This window comes from Odocoileus virginianus, chromosome 3 (genome assembly GCF_023699985.2).
Source record: "Odocoileus virginianus isolate 20LAN1187 ecotype Illinois chromosome 3, Ovbor_1.2, whole genome shotgun sequence".
In the NCBI taxonomy this organism is placed as follows: domain Eukaryota; kingdom Metazoa; phylum Chordata; class Mammalia; order Artiodactyla; family Cervidae; genus Odocoileus; species Odocoileus virginianus.
The window spans coordinates 89,095,846-89,122,043 of NC_069676.1; the positions used below are offsets into that span (position 1 = coordinate 89,095,846).

Below are 26,198 nucleotides of genomic sequence, written 5' to 3' on the forward strand. Positions count from 1 at the left end.
TACTAGTTACCTCCTGAAACAAATTATTTGTAAGGCCAAAAATAATTTAAAGATAAAAAAAAATACTCAAGTGACTCTGATGAACACCTAAGATCTACTGACCTCCATCAGTGCTACTCAAAGTGAAGTCCCTGGACCAGCAGCATTGTCCTCACTTGGGATAGTGAGAAATGCAAATTCTCGGGCCCCCAGGTCCCAAAATCTTACACAGAGTTTACTGTGGTAATGCCACTGTTCTTAAATGCTACCACAGCTAATGGGAATAAGAGTTTGCCTTTTCTAACTCTGGGAGCTTCACCCATTCAATTAACTACAATCAGACCCAAAAGCCAAAGTACAGTAGAAGATACCTAATCACTGACTATGTATCACTGATATGAATGAATGTAAAATTAAAGATATGCATGCGTTAAAGTACTTAGAATGTTTACCTTCTTCACGCTCTTCCTTGGGTTTTGAGTTTTAGTAAAATGAGGCACAATAAAGGACAGAAATGGTATGGACCTAACAGAAGCAGACAAAATGTGGTCCACTGGAGAAGGGAATGGCAAACCACTTCAGTATTCTTGCCCTGAGAACCCCATGAACAGTATGAAAAGGCAAAAAGATAGGATACTGAAAGATGAACTCCCCAGGTCAGTAGGTGCCCAATATACTACTGGAGATCAGTGGAGAAATCAAAAAGAATGAAGAGATGGATTCAAAGCAAAAACAACACCCAGTTGTGGGTGTGACTGATGATAAAAGCAAGGTCTGATGCTATAAAGAGCAATACTGCACAGGAACCTGGAATGTTAGGTTCATGAATCAAGGCAAATTGGAGATGGTCAAACAGGAGATGGCAAGAGTGAATGTCGACATTTTAGGAATCAGCGAACTAAAATGTACTGGAATGGGTGAATTTAACTCAGATGACCATTATATCTGCTACTGTGTGCAAGAATCCCTTAGAAGAAATGGAGTAGCCATCACAGTCAACAGAAGAGTCTGAAATGTGGTGCTTGGATGCAATCTCATAAACAGCAGAATGATCTCTTCATTTCCAAGGCAAACCATTCAATATCATGATAATCCAAGCCTATGCCCCAACCAGTAATGATGAAGAAGCTGAACTTCAACAGTTCTATGAAGACCTACAAGACGTTTTAGAATTAACACCCAAAAAAGATGTCCTTTTCATTATAAGGGACTGGAATGCAAAAGTAGAAAGTCAAGAAAAACCTGGAATAACAGGCAAATTTGGCCTTGGAGTACAGAATGAAGCAGGGCAAAGGCTAAAAGATTTGCCAAGAGAATACACTGGTCATAGCAAACAACCTCTTCCAACAACACAAGAGTCTACATATGGACATCACCAGTAGAACACCACCAAAATCAGACTGATTATATTCTTTGCAGCCAAAGATGAGAATCTCTATACAGTCAGCAAAAACAAGACTGGGAGCTGACTGTGGGAACTCCTTATTGCCAAATTCAGACTTAAATTGAAGAAAGTAGGGAAAACCACTAGACCATTCAGGTATGACCTAAATCAAATTCCTTATGATTATACAGTGGAAGTGACAAATAGATTTAAGGGACTAGATCTGATAGACAGAGTGCCTGATGAACTATAGACGGAAGTTTGTGACACTGTACAGGAGACAGGGAGCAAGACCATCCCCAACAAAAAGAAATGCAAAGAAGCAAAATGGCTGTCTGACGAGGCCTTACAAATAGCTGTGAAAAGAAGAGAAGCGAAAAGCAAAGGAGAAAAGGAAAGATATACCCATCTGAATGCAGAGTTTCAAAGAACAGCAAGGAGAGATAACAAAGCCTTCCTCAGTGATCAGTGCAAAGAAATAGAGGAAAACAATAGAATGGGAAAGACTAAATATCTCTTCAAGAAAATTAGAGATACCAAGGGAACATTTCATGCAAAGATGGGCTCAATAAAGGACAGAAATCGACCAAACAGAAGCAGAGATATTAAGAAGAGGTGGCAAGAATACACAGAACTGTACAAAAAAGATCTTCACGACCCAGATAATCATGATGGTGTGATCACTCACCTAGAGCCAGACATCTTGGAATGTGAAGTCAAGCAGGCCTTAGGAATCATCACTATGAACAAAGGTAGTGGAGGTGATAGAATTCCAGTTGAGCTATTTCAGAGGTGATAGAATTCCAGTTGAGCTGTTTCAAATCCTAAAAGATGATGTTGTGAAAGTGTTGCACTCAATATGCCAGCAAATTTGGAAAACTCAGCAGTGACCACAGGACTGGAAAAGGTCAGTTTTCACTCCAATCCCTAAGAAAGGCAATGCCAAAGAATGCTCAAACTACTGCACAATTGTACTCATCTCACATGCTAGTAAAGTAATGCTCAAAATTCTCCAAGCCAGGCTTCAACAATACATGAACCATGAACTTCCAGATGTTCAAGCTGGTTTTAGAAAAGGTAGAGGAAGCAGAGATCAAATTGCCAACATCACTGGATCACTGAAAGAGCAAGAGCATTCCAGAATAACATCTACTTCTGCTTTATTGACTGTCAAAGCATTTGACTGTGTGGATCACAATAAAATGTGGAAAATTCTGAAAGAGATGTGAATATCAGACCACCTGACCTGCCTCCTGAGAAATCTGTATGCAGGTCAGGAAGCAACAGTTAGAACTGGACATGGAACAACAGACTGGTTCCAAATAGGAAAAGGAGTACGTCAAGGCTGTATATTGTCACCCTGCTTATTTAATTTATATGCAGAGTACATCATGAGAAACGCTGGGCTGGTGAAGCACAAGCTGGAATCAAGACTGCTGGGAGAAATATCAATAACCTCAGATATGTAGAAGACACTACCCTTATGGCAGAAAGTGAAGAAGAACTAAAAGAGCCTCTTGATGAAAGTGAAAGAGGAGAGTGAAAAAGTTGGCTTAAAGCTCAACATTCAGAAAACTAAGATCACGGCATCTGGTCCCATCACTTCATGGCAAATAGATGGGGCAACAGTGGAAAACAGTGGCTGACTTTATTTTGGTGGGCTCCAAAATCACTGTAGATGGTGACTGTAGCCATGAAATTAAAAGACACTTACTCCTTAGAAGGAAACTTATGACTTAGACAGCATATTAAAATGCAGAGACATTTCTTTGCCAACAAAGGTCCATCTAGCCAAGGCTATGGTTTTTCTAGTAGTCATGTATGGATGTGAGAGTTGGACTAAAATGAAAGCTGAGCATCAAAGGATTGATGCTTTTGAATGGTGGTGTTGGAGAGGACTCTTGAGAGTCCCTTGGACTGCAAGGAGATCCAACCAGTCCATCCTAAAAGAGATCAGTCAGTCCTGAGTGTTTATTGGAAGGACTGATGTTGAAGCCGAAAGTCCAGTACTTCGGCCACCTGACGGGAAGAGCTGACTCACTGGAAAAGACTCTGATGCTGGGAGAGATTGAAGGCAGGAGGAGAAGGGGACGACAGAGGATGAGATGGTTGGATGGCATCACCGACTCAACGGACATGAGTTTGGGTAAACTCTGGGAGTTGGTGATGGACAGGGAGGCCTGGCGTGCTGTGGTCCATGCGGTCACAAAGAGTTGGACACGACTGAGCAGCTGAACTGAATCACTGATTACTGATTTTATAATATGGGTGATGCTCCCAGTCTTCTCTGAACTGAAAGACAGAAAACCCAGGAGGCCACTCAGACCAATCCCCTTCTTCTCCAGGTAAGAAAAGGGAAATCCAGCAGTTGATAAGATAAACAATTAGTCAATGACAGACTCAGACTAGTAACTTGATTCCTATTTGCAAGTACAAAAATCTAAACTTTTCAGGTCGGGGTGGGGAGGGACACTCATAAACAAGTACCAAATTAAATATGAAGATTTTATAGAAAATGAGAAAATAAAATCAAGATGATCTTTGCAAATGTTCATTTTTTTGGTAAATGTATGTTAACAGGATCCCAGGTTTATTTTTTAGATATAATAATGTAAGAGTGATGGTGTTCAAAGCTTAATCATTATAAGCTGTATGACCTGGGGTATGATACTCGAGATCTCTGAGATTCATATTCCACATACAAAGCGTCTAGCACAGTGACTGGCACAAAGTAAGCCCCCAAATGCTCTCATTATCAGTGTTGTTTATATTAACAGATATTTATACCACTTTCTGATGGTTGGATGGCATCACTGACTCAATGGACATGAGTTTGAGTAAACTCCGGGAGTTGGTGATGGAAAGGGAGGCCTGGCATGCTGCAGTCCATGCGGTCGCAAAGACATGACTGAGCAACTGAATTGAACTGAACTGATACCCCTTTCTATTAATAGCTTATTTGTATCACAGGTTATTAATAACTATATGTTATGTATCTTACTTGTCCAATCCAGCACATTAAATAAGATGGATCAAGGGATTGAGCCATTTTGAAAGCTTCATGAGCTTGCTAGAAAAAAAAGACAAAAAATAGTCAATTTATAAGTCTAATATTAAATCACTTATATTTAAAAAGCATAAGAGAATAAGAAAAATCAGACTTGTAAACATAAATACAAATGAAAGAGTGAACTAAAACTTCACTGTTTAAGCACAATTTGCACTTGCATGTGCAGCAACACTTAAAACAATGTCTTAAATACCTAGTCCTAAAGAGTTCTGGAGGCTTCCCAGGTGGCTCAGTGGTAAAGGATCTGGATGCCAATGCAAGAGACACGGGTTTGATCCCTGGGTCAGGAAGATCCCCTGGAAGAGGAAGCAGCAACCCACTCCAGTACTCTTGTCTGGAGATTTACATGGACAGAGGGGTCCGGCACTCTGCAGTCCATGGGGTTGCACAGACTTGGACACAATTCAGCAACTGAGCATGCGCAAACAGTTCTGGATACACCGGATTTCTCTACAGGCTTGGGAGTTCTGGTCCTCAATGAAAGGGCACCGCAGGTGTCTACTCCTGGTCTGCAAAATTTTCAGTCAATCACCCAACTATTTGCTAAGCCACAGGTTTAATGCAGGGCCTCCCAGGGGGCTCAGAGGTAAAGTGTCCGCCTGCAGTGCAGGAGACCTGGATTCAGTCCCTGGGTGGGGAAGATCCCCTGGAGAAGGAAACGGCACCCCACTGCAGTGTTCTCGGTTGGAGAATCCTATGGACAGAGGAGCCTGGAGGGCTACAGTCCATGGGGCACAAAGACTCAGACACGACTGAGCGATTACCACAACACAGGTTTAATGGAAATACTTAGAGAAGACTGTATCTATTCCCCTTGCCTTGAACTTAAGTGGGAAGATAAAAACTACTACTAACAACCAGTGAGGTCTGAGACTGCTAGTGGGTGAAAAGGAATGGTCAACATAAATCTGCACTAAGCATTTAGGAAACTTTCAAGACACCCCACTTAGACACTTAAAATCACATCACATGTTTTTTTTTTTTCTTTTTTCTGCTATGAAGAAGAGCTTATTATATGTTGCTTTACACTGTTTTCCCAATAATCTCTGCATGGCTGGATATCGTCTTTTCTTCCTTATGAGACCACAGGCTCACAGGCAACACTACCATAAAACCAGTCATAGCTTATTGACTAAAACTTCGCTTTGCTTAAATTTTTAAAAAATATTTTTACATATTTTAAGATTCAAATTAGTATTTTTCTTCACTTTATTTACAGTCTTCCAAAGCAGTCTTTGCAGAGACTTCATGTATCCCTGAGAATATCACTGAAGCTATTTTAAAAGGATGATATTCAATATACTGGCTGAAACACAAAACAGTATAGGTGTGCTATTATCTACAGATCCATGGAAATTTCTGAAAGTGAAAGTCGCTCAGTCATGTCTGACTCTTTGCGACCCCATGGCTTGTATAGCCCATGGAATTCTCCAGGCCAGAACACTGGAGTGGGTAGCCTTTCCCTTCTCCAGGGGAATCTTCCCAAGGTGGGGATCAAACCCAGGCCTCCCACATTGCAGGCGGATTCTTTACCAGCTGAGCCACCAAGGAAGCCCAAGATCACTGGAGTGGGTAGCTGTCCCTTCTTGAGCAGATCTTCCCGACCCAGGGATCGAACTGTGGTCTCCTGCACTGGAGGCGGGTCCTTTACCAACTGAGCCGCCAGGGGAGCAAACGAGACCCGCAAACAGGCTCCCCATCACTGTAGCTCCAGTTTCTCTAACATACAACGGTTTGAGTATAACAGAGTACACCGTACACATAAAGGGATTAATATCTGTTAAAGGTGAATCTAAATCACCAGAGCAAACGTTAAATTTAAGTTTCTAGAGAGTACTAATCATTGCCCTTACTTCATCATCCCACCCCTAAGACATGTATGAAAGATAAAAAGAAAAACACCCAAATAATTCATAATAAAGTTGTTTTACTCTCTAAATGAAAATACAATGTAATTATAAGACCAAAAATTTCTTGGGACATGGAAAGGAAAACAAATCTTACACATTCAATGTTCAATATAGTAAAGTAAATGCTATCCAACATCTAGCATATCAAGGAGAATGCTACATAGATTAACAATGTGCAAAGTATTTCTCCACAAGAAGCTGAGTTATTATGAAGAGATCACACATAGAAAACATTCTTTACTTAGAATACAACAAAGCAGACAATATAGTATTTACCTCAATTTTTTCATTTGCAAGGTATAACACTCCCAAGTTGGTCCATGCAACTGCATTCTAAAAAACAAATAAAATTAGGTCCTTTATCTACATGGCAGTCTCAGAAAATTAACACTAAATTTCGATGTTCTTTTTCACAGACAGAGACACAGAACACTCACAATTTGTTCTGACTGGATTGATTTGATGAAACAGTGCTGAGCAAGGGCATAATTTCCAATACCTGAAAAATACAGACTTTGATAAAACTGAACTTTATTGTCTAAAACAACCTAAAAATATTGAAGTGTTAATTCAATTCTTACCACTGTAACATGAAACTACACCAAGAGCATTCCAGTATAAGTGATTATTACTGTCAAGTCTCACAGCTTTTTTCAGACACTGAAAAGTAAAATTAGATACATTTTTATTTCTTGAAATATCAACATTTATATACAAATGAATGTGAATTTATGTGAAAACATTCTAGTATATACTTTATCTAAAGCACCTTTCAGAAAAGATCTTAAGTTTATAAAAAATTTCTCAAAATCATACATGCATAGATTTCTCCAACAACTCTTGAAGGTCATCTGAGTTGTGGCCTGTGTCTGCTAGATGTTGTGCTTGGCGATAATAATTAATTCCAAGGTCACACCACGTATTAGATGTAGACATCAGTTTTAATGCACGACCGTAACATCTATGGAAACATAAAAGTGAATGTTATATTTTGTTATGACGTTCTAATTTAATTTGAATGTCATCAAATGACCATCTTTGTAAATTACCTTCCTCCAAGATGGAGGAGCTCATTTTTCTTTAATACTTGTTTTCCTTCCTTCTGACCTAGAAGGACTCCTAAGACACTGACATTCACTTTAGATGGTGAGACAGCAGACAGACTGGTACAAGCGTCCCCAGCTAGCTTCCAAAGGCAAGACACATCAGCTCGATGTTGCAGAGCCCTAAAAAAAGAAACTGTGATGCTTAAAAACTATTTCCAAAAAGTATGGCATCTATCTCTTTCACTGCTACATACAGTTACATCAGGAAAGTGTACATGGCTCCTTAATTAAATGCAGCAAATGCTTTACTGAATTTACTAACCATCTTATATCTTATTACCTCCTTTTTAAGAAGAAAGGAAGAGGGGAAGGAGAATGAATTAAGTGACAGAAACTGTGCAAACATTTCTTTGGTACTCTTTATCATTTTTCTTAGAAGCAGCAGAAATCCCATAAATAAATCAGTAAATTATCCAGGACCAACTTACCTTTAATACTGGATCTTTTAAATTATGCTTTTTGTGTTTGTCTATTTAAACAAAAACCAAACCAGTAAAGTCCCTAACTCTTAGTTGATTATCATAAACTTAGGTTTTGCTTGATCGCCCTCAAATTTAAGAAAAAGAACTAGCAAATGTATAACATAGCAAATATATTTGGTGATCCAAAGGAGTTTTACTTTCTGAGTTCAAGAATACCAAAAATCTAAATATGAAAGTATGAACAATCCCTATCTTTTGAAGGAAGGTAAGACTCAGTGGACAAGCTCAAAAAATAAATAAAAATATTAATTATGGTGGCAAAGGGCACTTCTTTTTAAGAATGAGAAAATCTCAGCTATTCATTTCTCTGCACTTTTCTCAAAATCTTATAAATAAAACACAGCAATTGCACAATTAAGCCAAGTCTCAGTAATCAGCCGTCACAAACAGCTATGTTACTGGCAGATGGACAAGCAGATGGAACATTGTTCATAGCCTTTTCTACTCATGGAGTCCAGCCAAAAATCATTTTCCAATGTCTTTCTGAGAAACAAGATTAATTATTGCAGTCATCACTGAAAGCCCAATGTGAGGATCAGGAGGAACGGCAACACTATTTGTAGCTCCTCTGCCTAAGTGTCTTAGTGCAGTTTCCAAAATTGACAGCATGGAAGGTGAAAACAGAGAGGGAAAAAAAAGAAGAGAATCACTGGCAGTTTAACAACCCAAACTCTTAACTCCTTTTAAGTTCAGTAAAAAATAAAATATCTGTAAAGTGAAATAACTTCTATTGCCCTTACACAAGAATTGAAGTCATGTGAACAAGTATAGAAGTAAATACAAACTTGGGGCTATCTATCACTTTAAAAGTTCTATATACCAAAAAAACAAAACAAAACAAAAAAGTTCTATATACCTACTTGTAATTAGTTGTGAGTGCTACATGGTATCCAGAACAAAATTCTCCACTCAGAAAGGCAGTATTTGGAGCTGAAGCATCACCACTCAAAGGCTCACATTTACCCTTAAACGCTAGTTCAAATAAATTACACCCTCTTCACAATACCATCCTCTATGGAAAGAGTTTTAAGTGTTATGAAGGACTTGAAAAGAAACTACACACATCAGAGGGAGAAAAAAGAGTGAAGCTTTCACTTCAAATTTGGTTCATATTCAAAGCAAATCAATTCGAGAGCAAGGAAATCAATCAGACACAGAGGAGAAGGCAAGTAGGAAAAGAAAGGAAGTGAAGCACACTAAAGATGTTTAAGAGCAAAAAAAAACGTAATTCTGCGTCTAACTTGTGTACCTTTTACAGCCATCTATCACAAATAACATTCCATTTAAATAATGAATATAGTTCCATAAAATAACCAGATTTGCTGAAACGTTTCTTCTTTCTTGTTATTAGATACCACTTTTTTTCCTACACAGATTCTCTCCAGGAACAATCAGACTGCTACTTCACCTTTAGTCCTACCCATAAGTCTAACATAGGCTCTAACTACTGAATGTAAAGCCAGATGTACACCTAAAGTGCCATTTACCAACCTGTTCTAATTAGATACTTGTACCTCTAGGTCTCCTGAAAGAACACGAACACAGTGGTACCCAAGCTGCTGCTCCACTAGCTGACTACTTCTTCCTTCCCACTCTTCTCTATGCATCCAGCATTTCAGCTGCTTAAAAGCAAGAAACTATATCTGTTCCCCAGTGCAAAATCAATACAATATGTATGTTGCAGAATTAATAGGTTAGTCTGTCATTCTTTATGTTTGAGATTCTGAATAATGACTGCTACAGCTAATAGGATAAACAGAGAATGATTTTTCTAAATTTGGCTTCATTATAACACTAAGAAAATAAACACAATAAATAATAATACTAACCGAGTAAAATATTCCAGTGCTTTCTCTATGTAGTCTACAGCTTTCCCATCAAGATAATCGACAAGAGCTGCTTTTGCCAATAGGAGGTGGCATTCACCCAAACCTAAAATCAAGTAAGTTTGTAGTTGTTAAAATATGTAAAAGAAACACTGAAAATGAACATCAAATAAATTTATTGGTGTACTATAACAGCTGCCCTCCAGAAGACAAAATTTAATGGCATTTTATAAGAAGTATCTTTAAGCATGGTCTTGCATATATTTATTGAAGAATTCAAATGGCAGGGCTCTGTTGCAGTAAACATGTGTCGAAAGGTAGTATCTATGGAACCTACGAATTTTCATGATTTTGAACAAATTACTTACTTCTTAAAATCTTATCTTTGAAAATGGGGATATCACTTAATAATATCTAATATGATGCTATTACCCACTATCACGTTATTATCATCTGGGGTCGTGAAACAAGATTTGATCTCTCTACATTCAAAACATTCATTGGGCTTCCCTTGTGGCTTGGCTGGTAAAGAATCCACCTGCAATGCGGGAGACCTGGGTTCAATTCCGTGGTTGGGAAGATCCCATGGAGAAGGGAAAGGCTACTCACTCCAGTATTCTGGCCTGGAGAATTCCATGGACTGTATAGTCCATGGGGTTGCAAAGAGTCAGACATGACTGAGCAACTTTCACATTCATACCATTAAAAATTAAATGAAATAGTAATTTCCTAAATTGCCTAGCAAACATTTAATAAATGTGAATTCTCCTTCTGTTAAGGAATTTCATAAAATATTTTTTTAAGGGTTTCATGGTCTAAGTTGCATGTAACTTATAACATACAGTACTTCTGAATTAAACTCCCCACTGATTCTTTAAAAAGGAAAAGGAAATGGAGGAAAGCAAATACAATGAACTCCAGTGCTTTTTTTAACAGTTGGAAATAATCATTTAAAAAGTAATTAAATATGGGTGGTGGTGTTTTACTTGAAATTACAAAAAGAAGGAATAGATACCTATAAAGGAACTGAAATTAATTTAGATAATTACAAACAATGAAAATTGCCTCTAAAGTTCAAAAACTGAAAAAAAAGGTTCTATAACTTACAAAGTAACTAAAACCTATTATGATATTCTGAGGATATAGTATATGAATTATCAAAATACAAGAGTAGGAAAATTCCTGTTTTAGAGATCTAATTTTTAGATCCAGTACCTATCATGCTATTTATCTAAAAGCTGTATCTATATCATATTACTATTTGTTAACTGTCACAAAACAAAATCTGACCTTTCTAGACTCAGACGTATGTAACAAGCTATTCTATAAAAGGCTCTTACTGGACACATGTGACTGACTAAAGAAATTCTTTTCAAATTACTCAATACATTTAGAAATTTACTCAAGGATTTTATACTTTGGCATCACAAAAAGTCAAAGGAGCTATTAACAAGCAATTACCTTTCAGAGCAGGCACATAATCTTCTTTCTTGTTAATGATCAGCTGGTACTGAGCTACCGCCTCTTTATATTTGCCCAGGGTTTGCTGTATTGCCGCCACCTTAAACACACTGTACGTGGACTCTGGGTTCAGCTCACTGGCTTTTGTGAAGGATTTCAAGGCTGTTGTATAGCCACCTCTGCTTAGGTATGCCTCTCCTAATGATTCCCAACAATTGAAGTCCTTGGGGTCTGCCCTTAACGCTGCCTGTAAACTAAGAATTTCAAGAAAGAGTAAGAGAAGTAATAGTGATAAAACTACTTCCACACCTGAAAGGAAAATACAAAGTAATTTAGCTGAATCACACATATCCATGGTTTCCCTGATGGATAAAAGGGAAAACCCGTATTTATTTAAAGCAGGTATACCTGTTCCTTTTATGATGTGAATTTTTTAATAGTATGAAATTTTATTGTAATTTTGGAATGAATAAAAATATTTTTTTGAAGAAATGTCCACCAAAATTTCTTTTCCTTGACTGTGTGGGAAAACTCCAATTTCCTATCCTACCAGAACAGGTATACATCTCAACATCACAGTCTATAAGCCCTCACCAAGAAATATGAGAGTTGAAAATGGGAATAACAGGCATACTTTTAATTTCAGATCAAATTCCATATCCATGAAAACTTTAAACACCTCTATTCTAGGTACTAACATAAATCAGAAACAACTTTGATTCAAACACATTTTCTTTACACAGTTCAAACAAAACGACTACAAATGAGCTGCCCCAAATGCCCTTTGAGCTACTAATCTCTCTCCTGCCCCAAAACAATGCTTGTCGGTGCGAGAAAAACAAAGATACTGACCTTGGCTAATTATCACTCCTTAAATTTATACTGAGAACCTACTATATACATGATACTATTAAGACTTTACTTGACTGGACATCTCTCTCTCCTTAACACAAGGACATCAGTTAATCCAGTTTTGTAATTCCAGTGCATGCAGATAATAACAGCCAATAAACCATAAATAAATGTTGCTACTTCTTCGATTAAAATACAGCCTGGTGGACAGCAACTTGTCAGTTCATTTTGGATACAAATGGAGTTTAATTTAAGGAAGCATTAGGCTAACAGAAGTTAAATATAGAAAGGAGCCTTACTCAGCCACTGCTTGGGAATGCTGACCAGCTTTCAGATAGTATAGGCCTCGCCTAAGCCAGGCCCACTTTGCCGTCCCAGCACTTGCCTTCTGAGTGACTGTTGTCAGGATAGCTAAGGCAGTTTCCTAACAAAAAGAAAGACTAAAATTAGAGATATTAAATATTATAAAAAATACTGAACATTTATGTAAACAGATACATTTTCATTTACCACTTCTGATTTTTTAAACTTAAACTGGTATATACTGAAACCACACTTTCAACATTAAGCAACTCAGTATCTGCCAATAAAAATTTACTCAATTTATAAGCAGTGGCACAAAGACTTCTATAGCATCTAAAAATAAAAAATAACTTTCAAATACACATATAAAAATATTTCTACTTCTATACTCAGAATAAAATAAAAGACAAAAGTGTTTAAATTATAAGACATACCATCTCTTCAAGCTCAACACTTAAGTCAACTGCTGCAGCTCCAGATTCAGCATCGGTGTCATCTAATTCAAAAGCTTTCCTATAACATCCACGGGCCCTATTTTTATCACCCACTACATCTTTGTAATAATGACCTAAATAGCAGAAAACTTTGCCCATGTATGTATCCAGTTTGGCAGCCTTTGGGAAAAAAAATTGATAATTATAGAATATTGAAGTTTGTTTGGATGGGTCCCTTTAAACACACACACAAATACACAGATTAAAGCAAAAAATTAAATATACAATATGCCAAAACATCCTTTAACATAAGATTAAAAGGAGACATGAAAGCTAGCCATCACTACTTATAGAAAACAAGCATTAAAATACTTATTTCTTTGCTTTAAAAAATGTGAAATTGAGTTACTATCTCATCAATTTGACTATATGAATCAAGACAGGGATGCAAAACTTGTAAACGTTACACACCTAAAATATAAGTTAAATATGGAGCAGTATGTAAGACTCATAAGCTGATAAAAGTAGACTAGAATTACCTAAAAGTGATACTGTTTTCCAAAGGTAATTATGTTTCATTTTCTATAACATGTTTCTTAAATAAGTAACTTTTACGTTTTAATGGTTTAATTTTCTCCTTGAAAACCCATACAATGTTCTCACAAAACCTTAGGTGTGAGAGATGGAACCCAAAACAAACAATTCAGTAAAGACCAATCTTAAGGAGCTAACTTATTTGATTATCAATATTCATGATTTTATAATGAATCCATTTCAACTAAGAACTAAATAATAGAATGTGCTACCTTTAAAAAGTGGGTAAGAGCCTTTGTTTTATCTTTTCTTGTTTCTTCACCCATGGACCAATATGTTAACCCAAGTTGGTAATGATATTCAGCAACTTCAGCATCTTTCTCAAGAGCTCGCTGAAAACTAAGTCACAAAAGGGAAGGATGGAATATTTAGATAGGGAGGTAGGTAGGTAGATAATTTAAAAAATTAGGAGACCCCTAACTGGAACACTGAAAGTTTGAGTGATTCAAGGATGCCAAATTTGAAACAAGCTGTGGCTTCCTTGGTGGCTCAGTCGGTAAAGAATCTGCCTGCAGTGCAAGAGATCCAGGTTTGATCCCTGGGTCCAGAAGATCCTCTGGAGAAGAGAATGGCTACCCACTCCAGTATTCTTGCCTGGAAAATTCAATGGACAGAGGAGCCTGGCGGGCTACAGTCCATGGGGTCACAATGAGTCAGACATGACTAAGCAATTAATACTGGGATTTAGGATTTAGATCATGAAGAAAAAGAAAAAAAAAGATTTAAAGAAGAACTTAAAACAAAACTGTTACACATATTTATTGAACATTATGATTAGCTAATAAGATTTCAAAAATCCACCATGAAATTTTCCATAGTTACTGTGCTATATTAAAAAAAATAAATTTTTTAAAATAGTAAAGCTTACAAAAATCAAATTTATGCAAAACTAGATCTTTATCTGGACATGAATTTGAGCAAACTCCAGGAGACAGTGGAGAAAAGAGGAGCCAACAGTCCACGGGTGACAGAGGTGGACACAGCTTAGCAACAACAAAAACAACAATGAAAATCTTTATCAAACTCCTTCAGCTCGAATTTTCAAGAAATAATAAATTAAGACATGTCTAGATTTATAAGCAATCTAAATATATCCTCACCATTTTTCTGCTTGTAGATAGTCCTTTTTGGTAAAATGAATCAAAGCCTCCAGGGCATGAGCTTCAGTGAGGTCAGGGTAAGAAGACAGAAGGTCTTCCATAATCTATAAAGTATACATCTATCAATTCCATATCCAGACAAAAATAATTTTTAACTTAAAAACTCAGCTCAAATGAAAACACCAACCTTTGAAGCTTCATCTAATGAGCCCTTGTTCAGATAGGCCAAGCCTTTGAGAACCAAAAGTCCTGGGATATTATTTGCATCAGAAACCTAGAAAATAATTTAAAGAACTGCTGTAAATCTCCCACAACACAATGCAGCAGAGTTTGCTTTAACTAAAGAATGACCAAAGTATAAAGACTCGGATAGAGGTCCTGATTTCTATCACTATTAACACTTTCATTCTTTGTAATCTTTTCATTAAAGAAAATTTCAAATATATCAGAAAATTAGAGAATAGCATAATAAACCCATACCTACTTATCATTCAGTTTCAAAATTATTAACTCAAAGTCAATCCTTTACCATCTGTATGTCTACCCATTTTATCAAACTCCTGCTTAGATTACCCCCAAATTATAAATTTTCACCTGATACTTCAGTATCTATATCTAATAAGTAAGTTTATTTTTAATAACATATTACCATCATAAACATGTATGCAAAGCCAACAATACATCCTTAACATCAAATAATTAGCCAGTGTTCAAATTTATCACTTGTCTCATAAAATATTTAAACAATTTGTTTTAATCAAATTTAAATAAGGTGCATACATTTCAACTGGTTGATATGTCTAAGTCTCTTCTAATTTACAGAGTTCTCTTCCATCTCTTTTTTTCTCCCTTACTATTGAAAATACAGGCCACTGTCATTGTTTCTCAGAGTATGGCATTTGATGAATGTATTCTCATGGTATTGACGTGTTACCTGATCCCCTGTATCTTCTATAAACCAGCAGATCTAAAAGTTTGATCTGATTAGGTTTGATGCTCTGGCAAGGATACTTCATTGTGTACCTGTGCCTGATTATGTCTAGTTGTCTTTTTTCTCATGATGTTTTAATCCATTTCAGACTGCAAAATAGTGATTTTCCGATTCTATCATTCCTTCTTTCCTTACTCAATGGCTTAATTCAACAAAGAGAAGATTTTCCTCCTCTCATTATCTCTTTGATTATTCTGAGAACATTTCATAAGGGACACAAAGGGTACTTTTTTCTTTTTAACTGGTTCCTTAGCATCCTTCAAAGATTCACTTTATTGAGGATGTTTCATTGATTTTTTTTGGTATCAACATTAACATAAAGATTTAAATATAAATGATGTCTTTTAATCTACTGCAGTTACTAGTTCCCAAAGCATCCCCTCTTTAGTCAGCAAAAATCAGTTCATGCTAGCTCCTGAACCCTTCTGAGATAAATCTAACAGCCTTTTATAGTTTCTTTGATTTCCTGCATTATAAGATGTTCTGGGCTCTTCTTGTTCATTTTCTGTCTCAGACTTGGATTCTACCAGTTCTTCCAGAAACTCGTTTTTTCTTTATTGTGAAAAAAAAAAACAACAAAACACTATGGAAAGACCTTTCCAAAGCATTCACACAAAACACACTGTTGATGGAAGACAAGAAGACAAGTAGAAAACAAGAAAATAAGATACTACGTCTTAAAGGATTCTGACAGCTGTTTGATGTTAAAGAAATACTATGAAATGCAAAGCCCTTTAACTATACAAAACAAGGACTTTTTAAATAAAAATTCAAAACTCTGCAATATACTGAGTGATATAATTTCAATTTTACAAAAAAACATCCTTTATCTCAAAAATATCTTTAAAGGCACCATGAAGCTACTAGTGAGTGTCTTTAATAATTCTTGTCAATAATCTATGAAATATTATCTGAAGGGCAAAATTTAGAATTTCAAACTAATAATAATCAAATAGTGATAACCCCAGAGGGCAAAAAGTGAAAAGGAGAATAAGAGCAAGAATGAGAAAGAAGCTGCACCATATGAAAAACATTGTAAGCACTTAACCAAAAAGCAAACACATAACTTGAGGCGTTTCCAAGCATGTAAATAACTTACAGAACTGGAGATTTAGTGAATTCATACCTCTAACACAAAATTTTTCTAAGTAACTATTTGTGGCAAGGAGAGAATGGTTGATGCCTGGTTGACCAGAAACTAAATGTTAATAACAAAGGGAGAATTGGATGATAAGACTACCTGATCAAGAGTACGAATTGCTTCCTCTGAAGATTCATAATCTGAGAGTTTAATCAAAGCCTCTGCTTTCAAACGAAGACAACGATTCTTCTGACGCAGCCCGCCACCAGATACATCGAGGTTATCTATACTCTTCAGAGCTGACAAAGGAAGGACATCTGAATGACGACAACCGAACCACTTCATTTTTTTTTCTTTTTAAGGGTAACATAACAGATTACAGATATAGTAAGAATAAAATGTTGAAATATATACATGAAGAACAATTCAAAGCTAAATATAAATTCTTCCCTGAACTCTTTATGAAAATACCTGAATTTAAAACCAGCTCAGGTTGGGGACATGAGACAAGTGCTCGGGCCTGGTGCACTGGGAAGACCCAGAGGGATCGGGTGGAGAGGGAGGTGGGAGGGGGGACTGGGATGGGGAATACATGTAAATCCATGGCTGATTCGAACAGATCAAAATTTAAAACCTGTATCTCCACAAAACATATAATAAAACTGAACATCCTGAAACACAACAATGGCTGTCTATAACTGCTACATAACAGAGGTTAACCCTTAGCCAAAGCATCTATCACAAAAATAGCCCATTAAAGATAAGGGAAGGGTAAAGAAGCTGAATTAGGATGAACCATGGTAAATTATTTCTTAGCTGCACAAGCAAGGTCATCAACTAGGTCAAGAGCAGTAAATCGCTTCACTGATTTCTGACACCCACACCTGACCCATGTGAACATATTCAAATAAGCTCTAAGATACCTCTGTCCTTGTCTATTATCTGCATGAGAGGAATCAAGAATCTACCCTGGAGTGAAAGTTGTAGGACACACCAGAAAAGTCCCTATTGCAAAGAGACAGCATCACCACACAAGCCTAAACTGACTTTATCAAAATTCCAAGTAACCTTGGAAAAATACTGTCAGTGTAAAAATAAATATAATAGTAGACATGCATACAGACTCGATGGGCTTTTTTTGACCTCCCCAATAAAATTTAAATTTAAATTAACTGTCAACTTAGAATACAAAATAAAGCACCACCATCGTTCTTTAAGATGAGAAGCAGCAGGGTTGGCCACCCTTAAAGATGTCAGGAATACCTTGATTGCATGAAAGAACAGCTTCCTTAGGTTTATGCACTCTGACTTGGGCTTCTGCCAGATGATACCATCCAGCTGTGCAGAGGGGGCTTTCCTTTATCCCTAGGAAGATAACAGCAATCACAAAGCCCAAGGTTTCCATTACTACAGAGGTGAAGAACCCCACCACCCACTCCCCAAATCAGTCTCCTCCCCTCTCCCTTGTCACCCATATCTAACCAGTCACAAAGTCACACTGATTCCATGCCCATCACTTCAGTTAGGATCTCCATTATCCATCCCAGATCAGGGCAAGTGCTTGCCCTCTACTCAAATTCATTCCCTACACTGCAGCCAGAATATTTCTAAAAATACATATGGGATTATGAAATCCCTATACTTAAGAACTTCCACTGGTTCCCAGTTGGATAACACACAAACTCCTTAATGAGGTTTGCGAGGCCCCTTTCCAGCCTCAATTGTTGTTTTCATACTTCATTTTCAAATCTCACTGAATGACCAGGAGTTCCAGGAATACCAGCTCTTCTCTCACCTCAGGCTATTTCAACTCTTGGCCTAAAACACCCTTCCTACTGCCAGGTTTTCCATTTGTCACTCAGATCTCAATTTGAATGAAAGTTCATCCAGAAACATCATACTGAGTAAGACTAAATTAAAGCCTCCTAATGGCATCACCGACTCGATGGACATGAGTTTGAATAAACTCTGGGAGTTGGTGATGGACAGGGAGGCCTGGCATGCTGCAATTCATGGGGTTACAAAGAGTCGACTGAGCGAATGAACTGCACTGAACTGAAGGATGGAGATATTATGTTTATTTTACAGATAAAAACAATAAGACACAAAGAGCTTAATGGACTTTCCTAAGGTCTTAAAATTTGTGAATGGCAGAGTTGGAATTCAAACTTAAGCAGAATCCAGAATATGTATGTACATTTTTTTTTGCTTCTATCCTAAATATATATATTCCTTAAAGAAAGGCCCAAAGATAAATAACTGCTGACTAACACCTATACCTCATGTTATACGCTGCACACCATACACTTACCTTCTGTTAAGTACCTAACAGCATCTTCGTACTTTTTGTCTTGTAATGCTTTAATGCCTAAACCAATGAGACCTGCACCACTTTGGGGATCCATTTCCACTAGTCTACAACAATACTGTTCTCCCTCGTCAGTAAGACTTCCTGGAATTAAAAGAATAAGTTATTAGCATACATATACCAATATGTGCCAAAACCTACGCACCATAAATCTTTTTAAGTTTTTGAAACCTTAAATCTCAAAAGCTGGCTTCTACATACATCTCCACATTCTGATTCCAGGAATTCAAAACTTAAATAGATCAACAAGTCTAGAAAATATTAACATTTCATTTTTAAAAAATCATGTTCCTTCTTCTTCTTAAATATCAGACGTAGAAACCACTTTATTCACAGCAGTATCAGTAAACCAAACCTGCTGTCATACTCAAGGGTTTCAAACAAGAAACCTACGGCTACTTGTCATAATGCTAAGACTCAGCCACCACTTGTCATAATGCTAAGACTCAGCCACCTGCCACCAGGTCTCCCTTTTCTATTCAGCAGTAACAATTTTGGTTATTAGATGAAGGAATTCTTGTCAAAGGACAGAATCTTCACTAATTTCTCCCTGGACAATGTGCTGCCACAGACATGACGCCCAAGGTGTCAGATGCAGCAAGCTCGTCCAGCACACGGTACCCAGTACAAAGACTGAGTCACATTCTTCTCAGGCTTACAAGTTCAACACTACATTTTTGCATTCTTTCAAAACTTCCTTTTCATATGTAAGTTAACAGTTAAGCTTACGTAGTAATCATTCAATGTCTGCATTTTGAATTTATTTTGGTAAAAAAATTTGCTTAGAAAACATTGCAGGTTCTGTCATATTTCCATTTTCTCCAATCACAATCAATCTCAAGATTCCGGTTCCCAGAAAAGCAGAAAAACAGGTGGAAAAGATGGCTTCTGTTTTGAGAATAAATTGTGAATACCATTCACCACTTTAATAAATTGTTTAATCACATAAGAAAATTCTTAAAAAGTAATTTAGGCAGTAATTTACAACTTGAAGCAATAAACAAGGGAATACATAAAAACAGCTTAACTGAAAAAAGACCTGATGCTTATGTATCTATGTAAAACAGACAGTCACAAACCCCATATGGAACCACTGTTTCAGCAACAGATATTAAAGGTGAATTCTTTGCATGATACCATTTAGCTTACATATTTACACAAAATTTTTAAAAGCAAACATACAACAATGCATAATCCCTAAATAATATTTTACATATTAACTTAGAAGTCCACGTTAGCACCAAAGATTCACAGAATTCATAATGGCTAAAGAATTAAAACTTCAATGTTGTTTGGTGAAATGTGAGAATCAACTGGAAGAAATATTACTTCGGTTAATAAGTCAGAAAAAAGAAGCCTGCTTCTAGACAAGAATTCCCCTTCTGTCAACATGTTCTATCACTTCTATAAATATGAATTCCAAGAATAGACATGCCTAGTTTCACAAACCCTACATCCTCCAAAAGCAAACCACTGGGGTCCCCCCTCTATTTTATCCACTGGTATTGTCTAAACTAGATATCAGAAGAACCAGGAGGACTTTTTAAAACCAAAAATGCTGAGCTCCACTCTCAAAGTTTCTGATTCAGTAGGTCTGCTATTCAATCTGAGAATCTGCATTTCAAACAAGATCTCAGGTGATACTGATACTCCTGGTCCGAAGATCATACTTTAAGAACCACCAGTATACAGTATTTGCCAGTACCATATGTCAACTGTATTATTAGCTTTATGACAGGTGTACCCTGCCTTTGCTGTCTCTGTAGCTAAACAGTCATTTCTGAAAGATAGGGACGAGTATAGTATCTTGCACATGGCAGACACTCATTGAACACTGTAATGATCTTTCTAAAATACCATTATGGGGCTTTACTAGGGGCTCAGCGGTGAGGACTCCACCTGCCGGTGCTGGAGAGAGGAGTTCAGTCCTCAGGCTGGAAGATCCCCCGTGCCGCGGAGCAACAGGGCCCAAGAGTCCCAACTACTGAGCCTCTAGAGCCCGGGAGACGCAACCTCTAAGCCCACAAGCCACAGCTGCTGCAGCCAGGTGTCCTGGGGCCCATGCTCCGCAACAGGAGATGCCTGCCACCACGAGAGGCCCTCACACCGCGGCCGCCAAGCGGTCCCCACCCGCTGCAACCAGAGACGAGCCCACACGGCAGCGAAAACCCAGCACAGCTAAAATAGAAACCTCTCAAAAAATTAACACTGTTACAGATGCCCCAGAACGCTGAGTCTATGAATAGGTAAATGGCTGAGAATTACTATGGAAAATTAAAAACAGTCACCATTCTAAAAAAGAAAAGAAACTGGCTACTAAAATTTTATCTTCAATTTCTACTCAACTGAGTCAAAACTCTCTTACTCCATAAGAACACAATTCGTGACAGGCTATCCTGGCTATTAAAACTGCCCTGATTACAGAAAACACACCTAGGATGAAAAGACAAGCCAGTCAGGCATCCTTCCAACGATCATCCACATTTAGGGTAAATTAAAAACTGCAGGTGGGAGGGGGGACCGGGATGGGGAATATATGTAAATCCATGGCTAATTCATTTCAATGTGTGACAAAAACCACTGCAATGATGTAAAGTAATTAGCCTCCAACTAATAAAAATAAATGGAAAAATAAATAAATAAATAAATAAAAAGTAAAATAATAAAATAAAATAGGGCTCAGGGGGCAAAAAAAACCCAAAAAACTGCACACACATGAGCCAAGTGTGACTAGCAGATGAAAACAGTTTCCAAAAGGTCCAGGAACAACATGAAAACCTTTAAAACAAGGTAAATTTTTCTAACGTATTCCCTTTGTTAACATCTGGGAGCACAATTACAGAAACAAAATGAGATTTGAGGAAACTATATTCATGTCAAGCCCTTAAGAACATACTTTCTACATGTGATCAAGTGGCACTTAGAGGACTTCTCTACAGTGTTCACAAAAACCATCAACAGTAATAACAACACTAGTGATCCTATGTAAAGAGACAAGGAATATTTCAGCTTCAACTCTCAATCCACTTCTCCATACTAATTATTACTGAAAATACTACCTAAACAAATGTTGAAGACAAAACCAGAGAGGACAGACTTCATTAATCTGAATAAAAAATCATTTATTTAACTTACCTGCTCTTTTTAACATTTAAAAGATTCTAAGATTCCAGATTCGGTGTCTTTAAAACAGTTTGGCAATATTACCTTTATTTATCAACAAGGCAAGCAAGAGGGACTCCCCTAGTGGTCCAGTGGTTAGGACTCCATGCCCCCAGTGCAGGTGACCTGGGTTCGATCCCTGATCAGGGAACTAGATCCCACATGCCACAACTAAAGATCCCTTACATTGCAACAAAAACCCCACACAGCCAAATAAAAAAATAAACAGGGCAAGCTAGACATGGAGCTGATAAAAGATGTTCTGAAAACGTTCAGAGCAGGTGCTAAGTAATAGCTATAAGAATTCTGTTTCCTAAAGTCTATCACAAAAAAAGGCAAGAGGTTTTTTTTAATAACTACTTTATTTCTGACATCCCAAAGAATCCATCAGTGCCATAGAACTTTTTAAAAATAACCTAGCCTGGGAGCGAGAAAAACAGCATGTGCTCATTTCTCTATTTCCACCTGGATTTTCTAATATTTCTAGAACACAAAATCTTAAACTCTTCTGTTTGAAGAACCAAATCTTTCTTATCTTCACGCATTTCAGCAATAAAGCAAAACAAAATCAATCAAAAAAGGTCATTTAGCATGAAATAACATTTCATCAGATGACGCCTGTGAAACCTATTCACTACTTGTTATGTGAAGCTTTATAAACGGAGTCATTTTGAAAACACATCTTCAAGCCTCGACATGCAAAGGAGGACAAAAGAGAATGGAATCTATTTGTCCTCAGTGGAAAAGAACCCAGTGATTAACTGCTGTGAAGTAGCAAATTCTGCAGGCACTGAAGTACTCTGGGGGAGGATAGATCAGCCTTTAGGAGGACTTCCAGATTTTCAAAAGTTCTTAATATACAGAAGTTTGGCTTCAAGGAGCAATGAAAATATGAAAAAGAAAGAAAGAAACCATTAAGCACAGCTTCCTACTGTCCTGCCTTAACTATTGAGCTCTCACCCCAGAATAGTGCTGCACTTCCTGGACCTAACGCGTGCAAGTCTGCACTGCTCCAGTCCGCAGACCCTCACAACCAACATTCCAGCAGCACAAGCAGCTGTCCCACGTGGGTAAACATCCACCGACCCATCCCCTTTGCCAGGGTATAGATCTCTCTTTCAATTCTGCAAATTACCCATCCTCAAAACCTCTTTGAGAATCTTTTTTTTTTTTTTTTTCACATAAACCAACACCCTCTCTAATCAAACAGCACAACCCCTTTGCTATCTCTTTACTAAAACACTTTGTCAGGTATTGAATTTACAGGCAAAAGTCTGCAGACTACTTTTTTTTAAATTTGTTTGTTTTTTAGTTCATTTTAATTGAAGGATAATTGCTTTACATGCAAACTACCTGTTGATCCTACTTCTACAATTTTGGCTTTCGGGGATATGAAGACATATTTACTCGACAAATCGACATTAGAGGGTTATATGTGCCTATTGAGAAAGCATTTAATTAGTCTTCAAAAAGAAATATCAGAGTATCTTCACATAAGCACGCCAAGAATGAGGGAATGGCATAAGCCATTAATAGCCGAACAGCAACAGAAACAAAAGGGTGAACTCCAGCCATGAATTTATCAATCACAATTGTAATTGCAGGAAAATGGCTGGAGAGATGGACACCAGAGGCTACACAAGAAAGAAAACCAGTCCACTTATCTTGGGAACACACTGGCCTCAAGTTAAAATTTGAAGAAACTGGGTGATTTAGAACTATGCTTCCTATTAGAGGAAAACAAAACAAAACAAAAAACCACACACACTCTCTAAGCATGCTTCTTGTACTGAAAGTCTCTCAGCAGGCATCCTCCTCGACCTCAAGGCAACATCCACGACATTAACTAGCTCTTTCTTCTTGAAACTCTCCTTCCAGCTGACACCACTGCAATTCCCCTTCTCCTCTAAAAGTCTATTATCCCCTTCTCACACTTCCTCCTCCCCTCCCTTAAATGAAGTCAGTCTGTCCCTGGACTGCTTCTCTTTATACCTGCTCACCACTCTTCCTACTCTTTTCCCATCATGTATTCTAAGTTTCAATTCACTCACTTTGATTAAAAAAGACAGCCCTACTAAAGGCCTCTTAATAAAACTAGTTGCTCTATCTCTCAAGACAGGTCTCCCTTCTGAAATGCCTTCCTTGCCTTCTGGGCTGCTTTTTATCGAGGTCCCCCACCTTTCTCTCTGACCTCTTCACTTCTCTGTCCTCCATGTCCTTCTTTCCCTTCTTCCTCCCTTTCTATACAAGGCGCAGTTTACACCTTTCTGCCTTCAGGCATCCTCTGAAGTCATCCACTCCATTCCCTTTCATGTACATGCAAATGGTGTCCAAGCCTTCAAACTAGCCTTTGTACTGATCTCTCATGGGCAAACCCTGATGAGCATTCCCCTCTGAACGCCCGTTAACCCCTCCTCTCATCAACTTACTTTTGTACAAACCATCATTCCATATTAGTGCAACTTTTCAGAAGAGCCGAAAATTATAATTGATTTCTCCCTCCCTTCACCTCTAAAAAATCTCTTCTATTTTTTTCATTCACCTGTTACTTTCAGTTGCTATCATATTCCCAGTTCATTCATTCCTAGTTAATTCGTTCTTAGCTTCACTTATTCTCTCCAATCTAGACTATCTTCTGTACAGCAGATCCTGCACACCATGGTAAAGACTTCAACTTCATACAGCTACTCACTACAACACTTCTGTGCTTTCCAGGTGGCACTAGCAGTAAAGAATTCGCCTGCCAATGAAGAGATGCAAGACATGCAGGTTCGATCCCTGGGTCAGGAAGATCCCCTAGAGGAGGAAATGGCAACCCACTCCAGTATTCTCACCTGAAAAATTCCACGGACAGAGGAGTCTGGTGAGCTACCATCCATGGTGTCACAAAGAGTCGGCCACAACTGAGCATGCACAACATTTAACAATGTTTGCTTTTCTCATGCTAGAGGAAAGTGCTCTTCCATGTCTATCTTGGACTCAGTTAAGGTAAGGAAAAGGGGATCCATTTACTTCTCACCATAAAAAATCAAAGACTGAAGGTAAGAGTTCAGGACTTCAACTCAGACACAAGGGGGAAAAAGTACAAGTGGCACTCATAAGGGGAAGTCAGAGCAGGAAGTCAAGAGAGGTGTAATGAGATTTCTGTAACGGGAATCTTCCCGAATTACCTTTAGCGGTAGTTTTCAGCCATTTTTCAATTGTGGAACATGTGATGGTCAGTAACATACAACGCATTCCTAAGTGTATACTCATTTAGCAACAATGTGAAAAAACTTAGCTTAGGGAAGCTCTGCACTAACTCCCAATCACTACCACACTGGTGCTGGTACTGTTAATTCCATCCCAATGACTGACTTTGATGATCTTTATTTGTATCAGGTGAATACAGATGTGGACAGGGGTGATATTCTATTTTTAAAGTACCCATTCAGCACAGACCCTGGCAAAAAAGGACAGCAGCTACTGTGAATACCAATATAGTCAACATCCTGTAAAATGACAGGCACAAGACATCTACAGCTTCAAGCTGTGGCAACTCCCAGCAGGCTAGCTGTCATCACCTCTCTCTCTTCCCCCAAATAAAGTACACAACAAAGCAAGGGCATGCAGCACACACTAAGACACACTCTCTGACTTGAATTCTGCTCAGTTTTATTGACAGAGCAGATCATTCACAAACTTCATTACTTTATCACATTTAACAATGTACTTGTGTGACACTGACATACGACATACCATCAACACTGGCAATACTTCTCATTAACAAAATCTTCTGCAGGACATTCTTATCCCTGTGTAATAGTCTAAGCTACTTAACCAAAACAGATCTTAGTTAGTCTTTCTACCACAGCAAATAAAACTACGCTTCCGCCAAACTGCACCTAGCTCCATACCTCTGCTCATGCCATGGGGAGTATATTTCACCTCCTCCTGTCCGTCTAATTTCTACGGAAAATTCAAGACCTTCTCCAATTCTCACCTCCCAAAAGACCTTACTAATCAACAATGAACTTAGTGGCTCACAATTCCCTGTGTCACTGTACTTTCCTGTATTTCTTAGCCTTTTCATGTACATAAAGACTATGTATTACA

At 37.7% G+C, this 26,198-nt stretch overlaps 1 protein-coding gene across 5 annotated transcripts in view; it reads right to left on the reverse strand.

Moving 5' to 3' along the window:
* Positions 1-26,198, reverse strand: part of SKIC3 (SKI3 subunit of superkiller complex) — a 100,394-nt gene that overhangs the window by 54,156 nt on the left and 20,040 nt on the right. For all 5 annotated transcript variants that reach the window (XM_070465835.1, XM_070465831.1, XM_070465834.1 and 2 more), the window contains 16 exons: positions 18,885-19,025; positions 17,837-17,938; positions 16,733-16,872; positions 14,689-14,775; positions 14,502-14,605; positions 13,614-13,740; positions 12,808-12,987; positions 12,370-12,494; positions 11,219-11,472; positions 9,761-9,863; positions 7,393-7,569; positions 7,160-7,304; positions 6,925-7,003; positions 6,781-6,842; positions 6,620-6,676; positions 4,365-4,433 (listed from right to left, as the gene is read on the reverse strand). In XM_070465835.1, the coding sequence (XP_070321936.1) occupies positions 4,365-4,433; positions 6,620-6,676; positions 6,781-6,842; positions 6,925-7,003; positions 7,160-7,304; positions 7,393-7,569; positions 9,761-9,863; positions 11,219-11,472; positions 12,370-12,494; positions 12,808-12,987; positions 13,614-13,740; positions 14,502-14,605; positions 14,689-14,775; positions 16,733-16,872; positions 17,837-17,938; positions 18,885-19,025 (1,952 nt within the window). The remainder of the gene's footprint in view (positions 1-4,364; positions 4,434-6,619; positions 6,677-6,780; positions 6,843-6,924; positions 7,004-7,159; positions 7,305-7,392; positions 7,570-9,760; positions 9,864-11,218; positions 11,473-12,369; positions 12,495-12,807; positions 12,988-13,613; positions 13,741-14,501; positions 14,606-14,688; positions 14,776-16,732; positions 16,873-17,836; positions 17,939-18,884; positions 19,026-26,198) is intronic.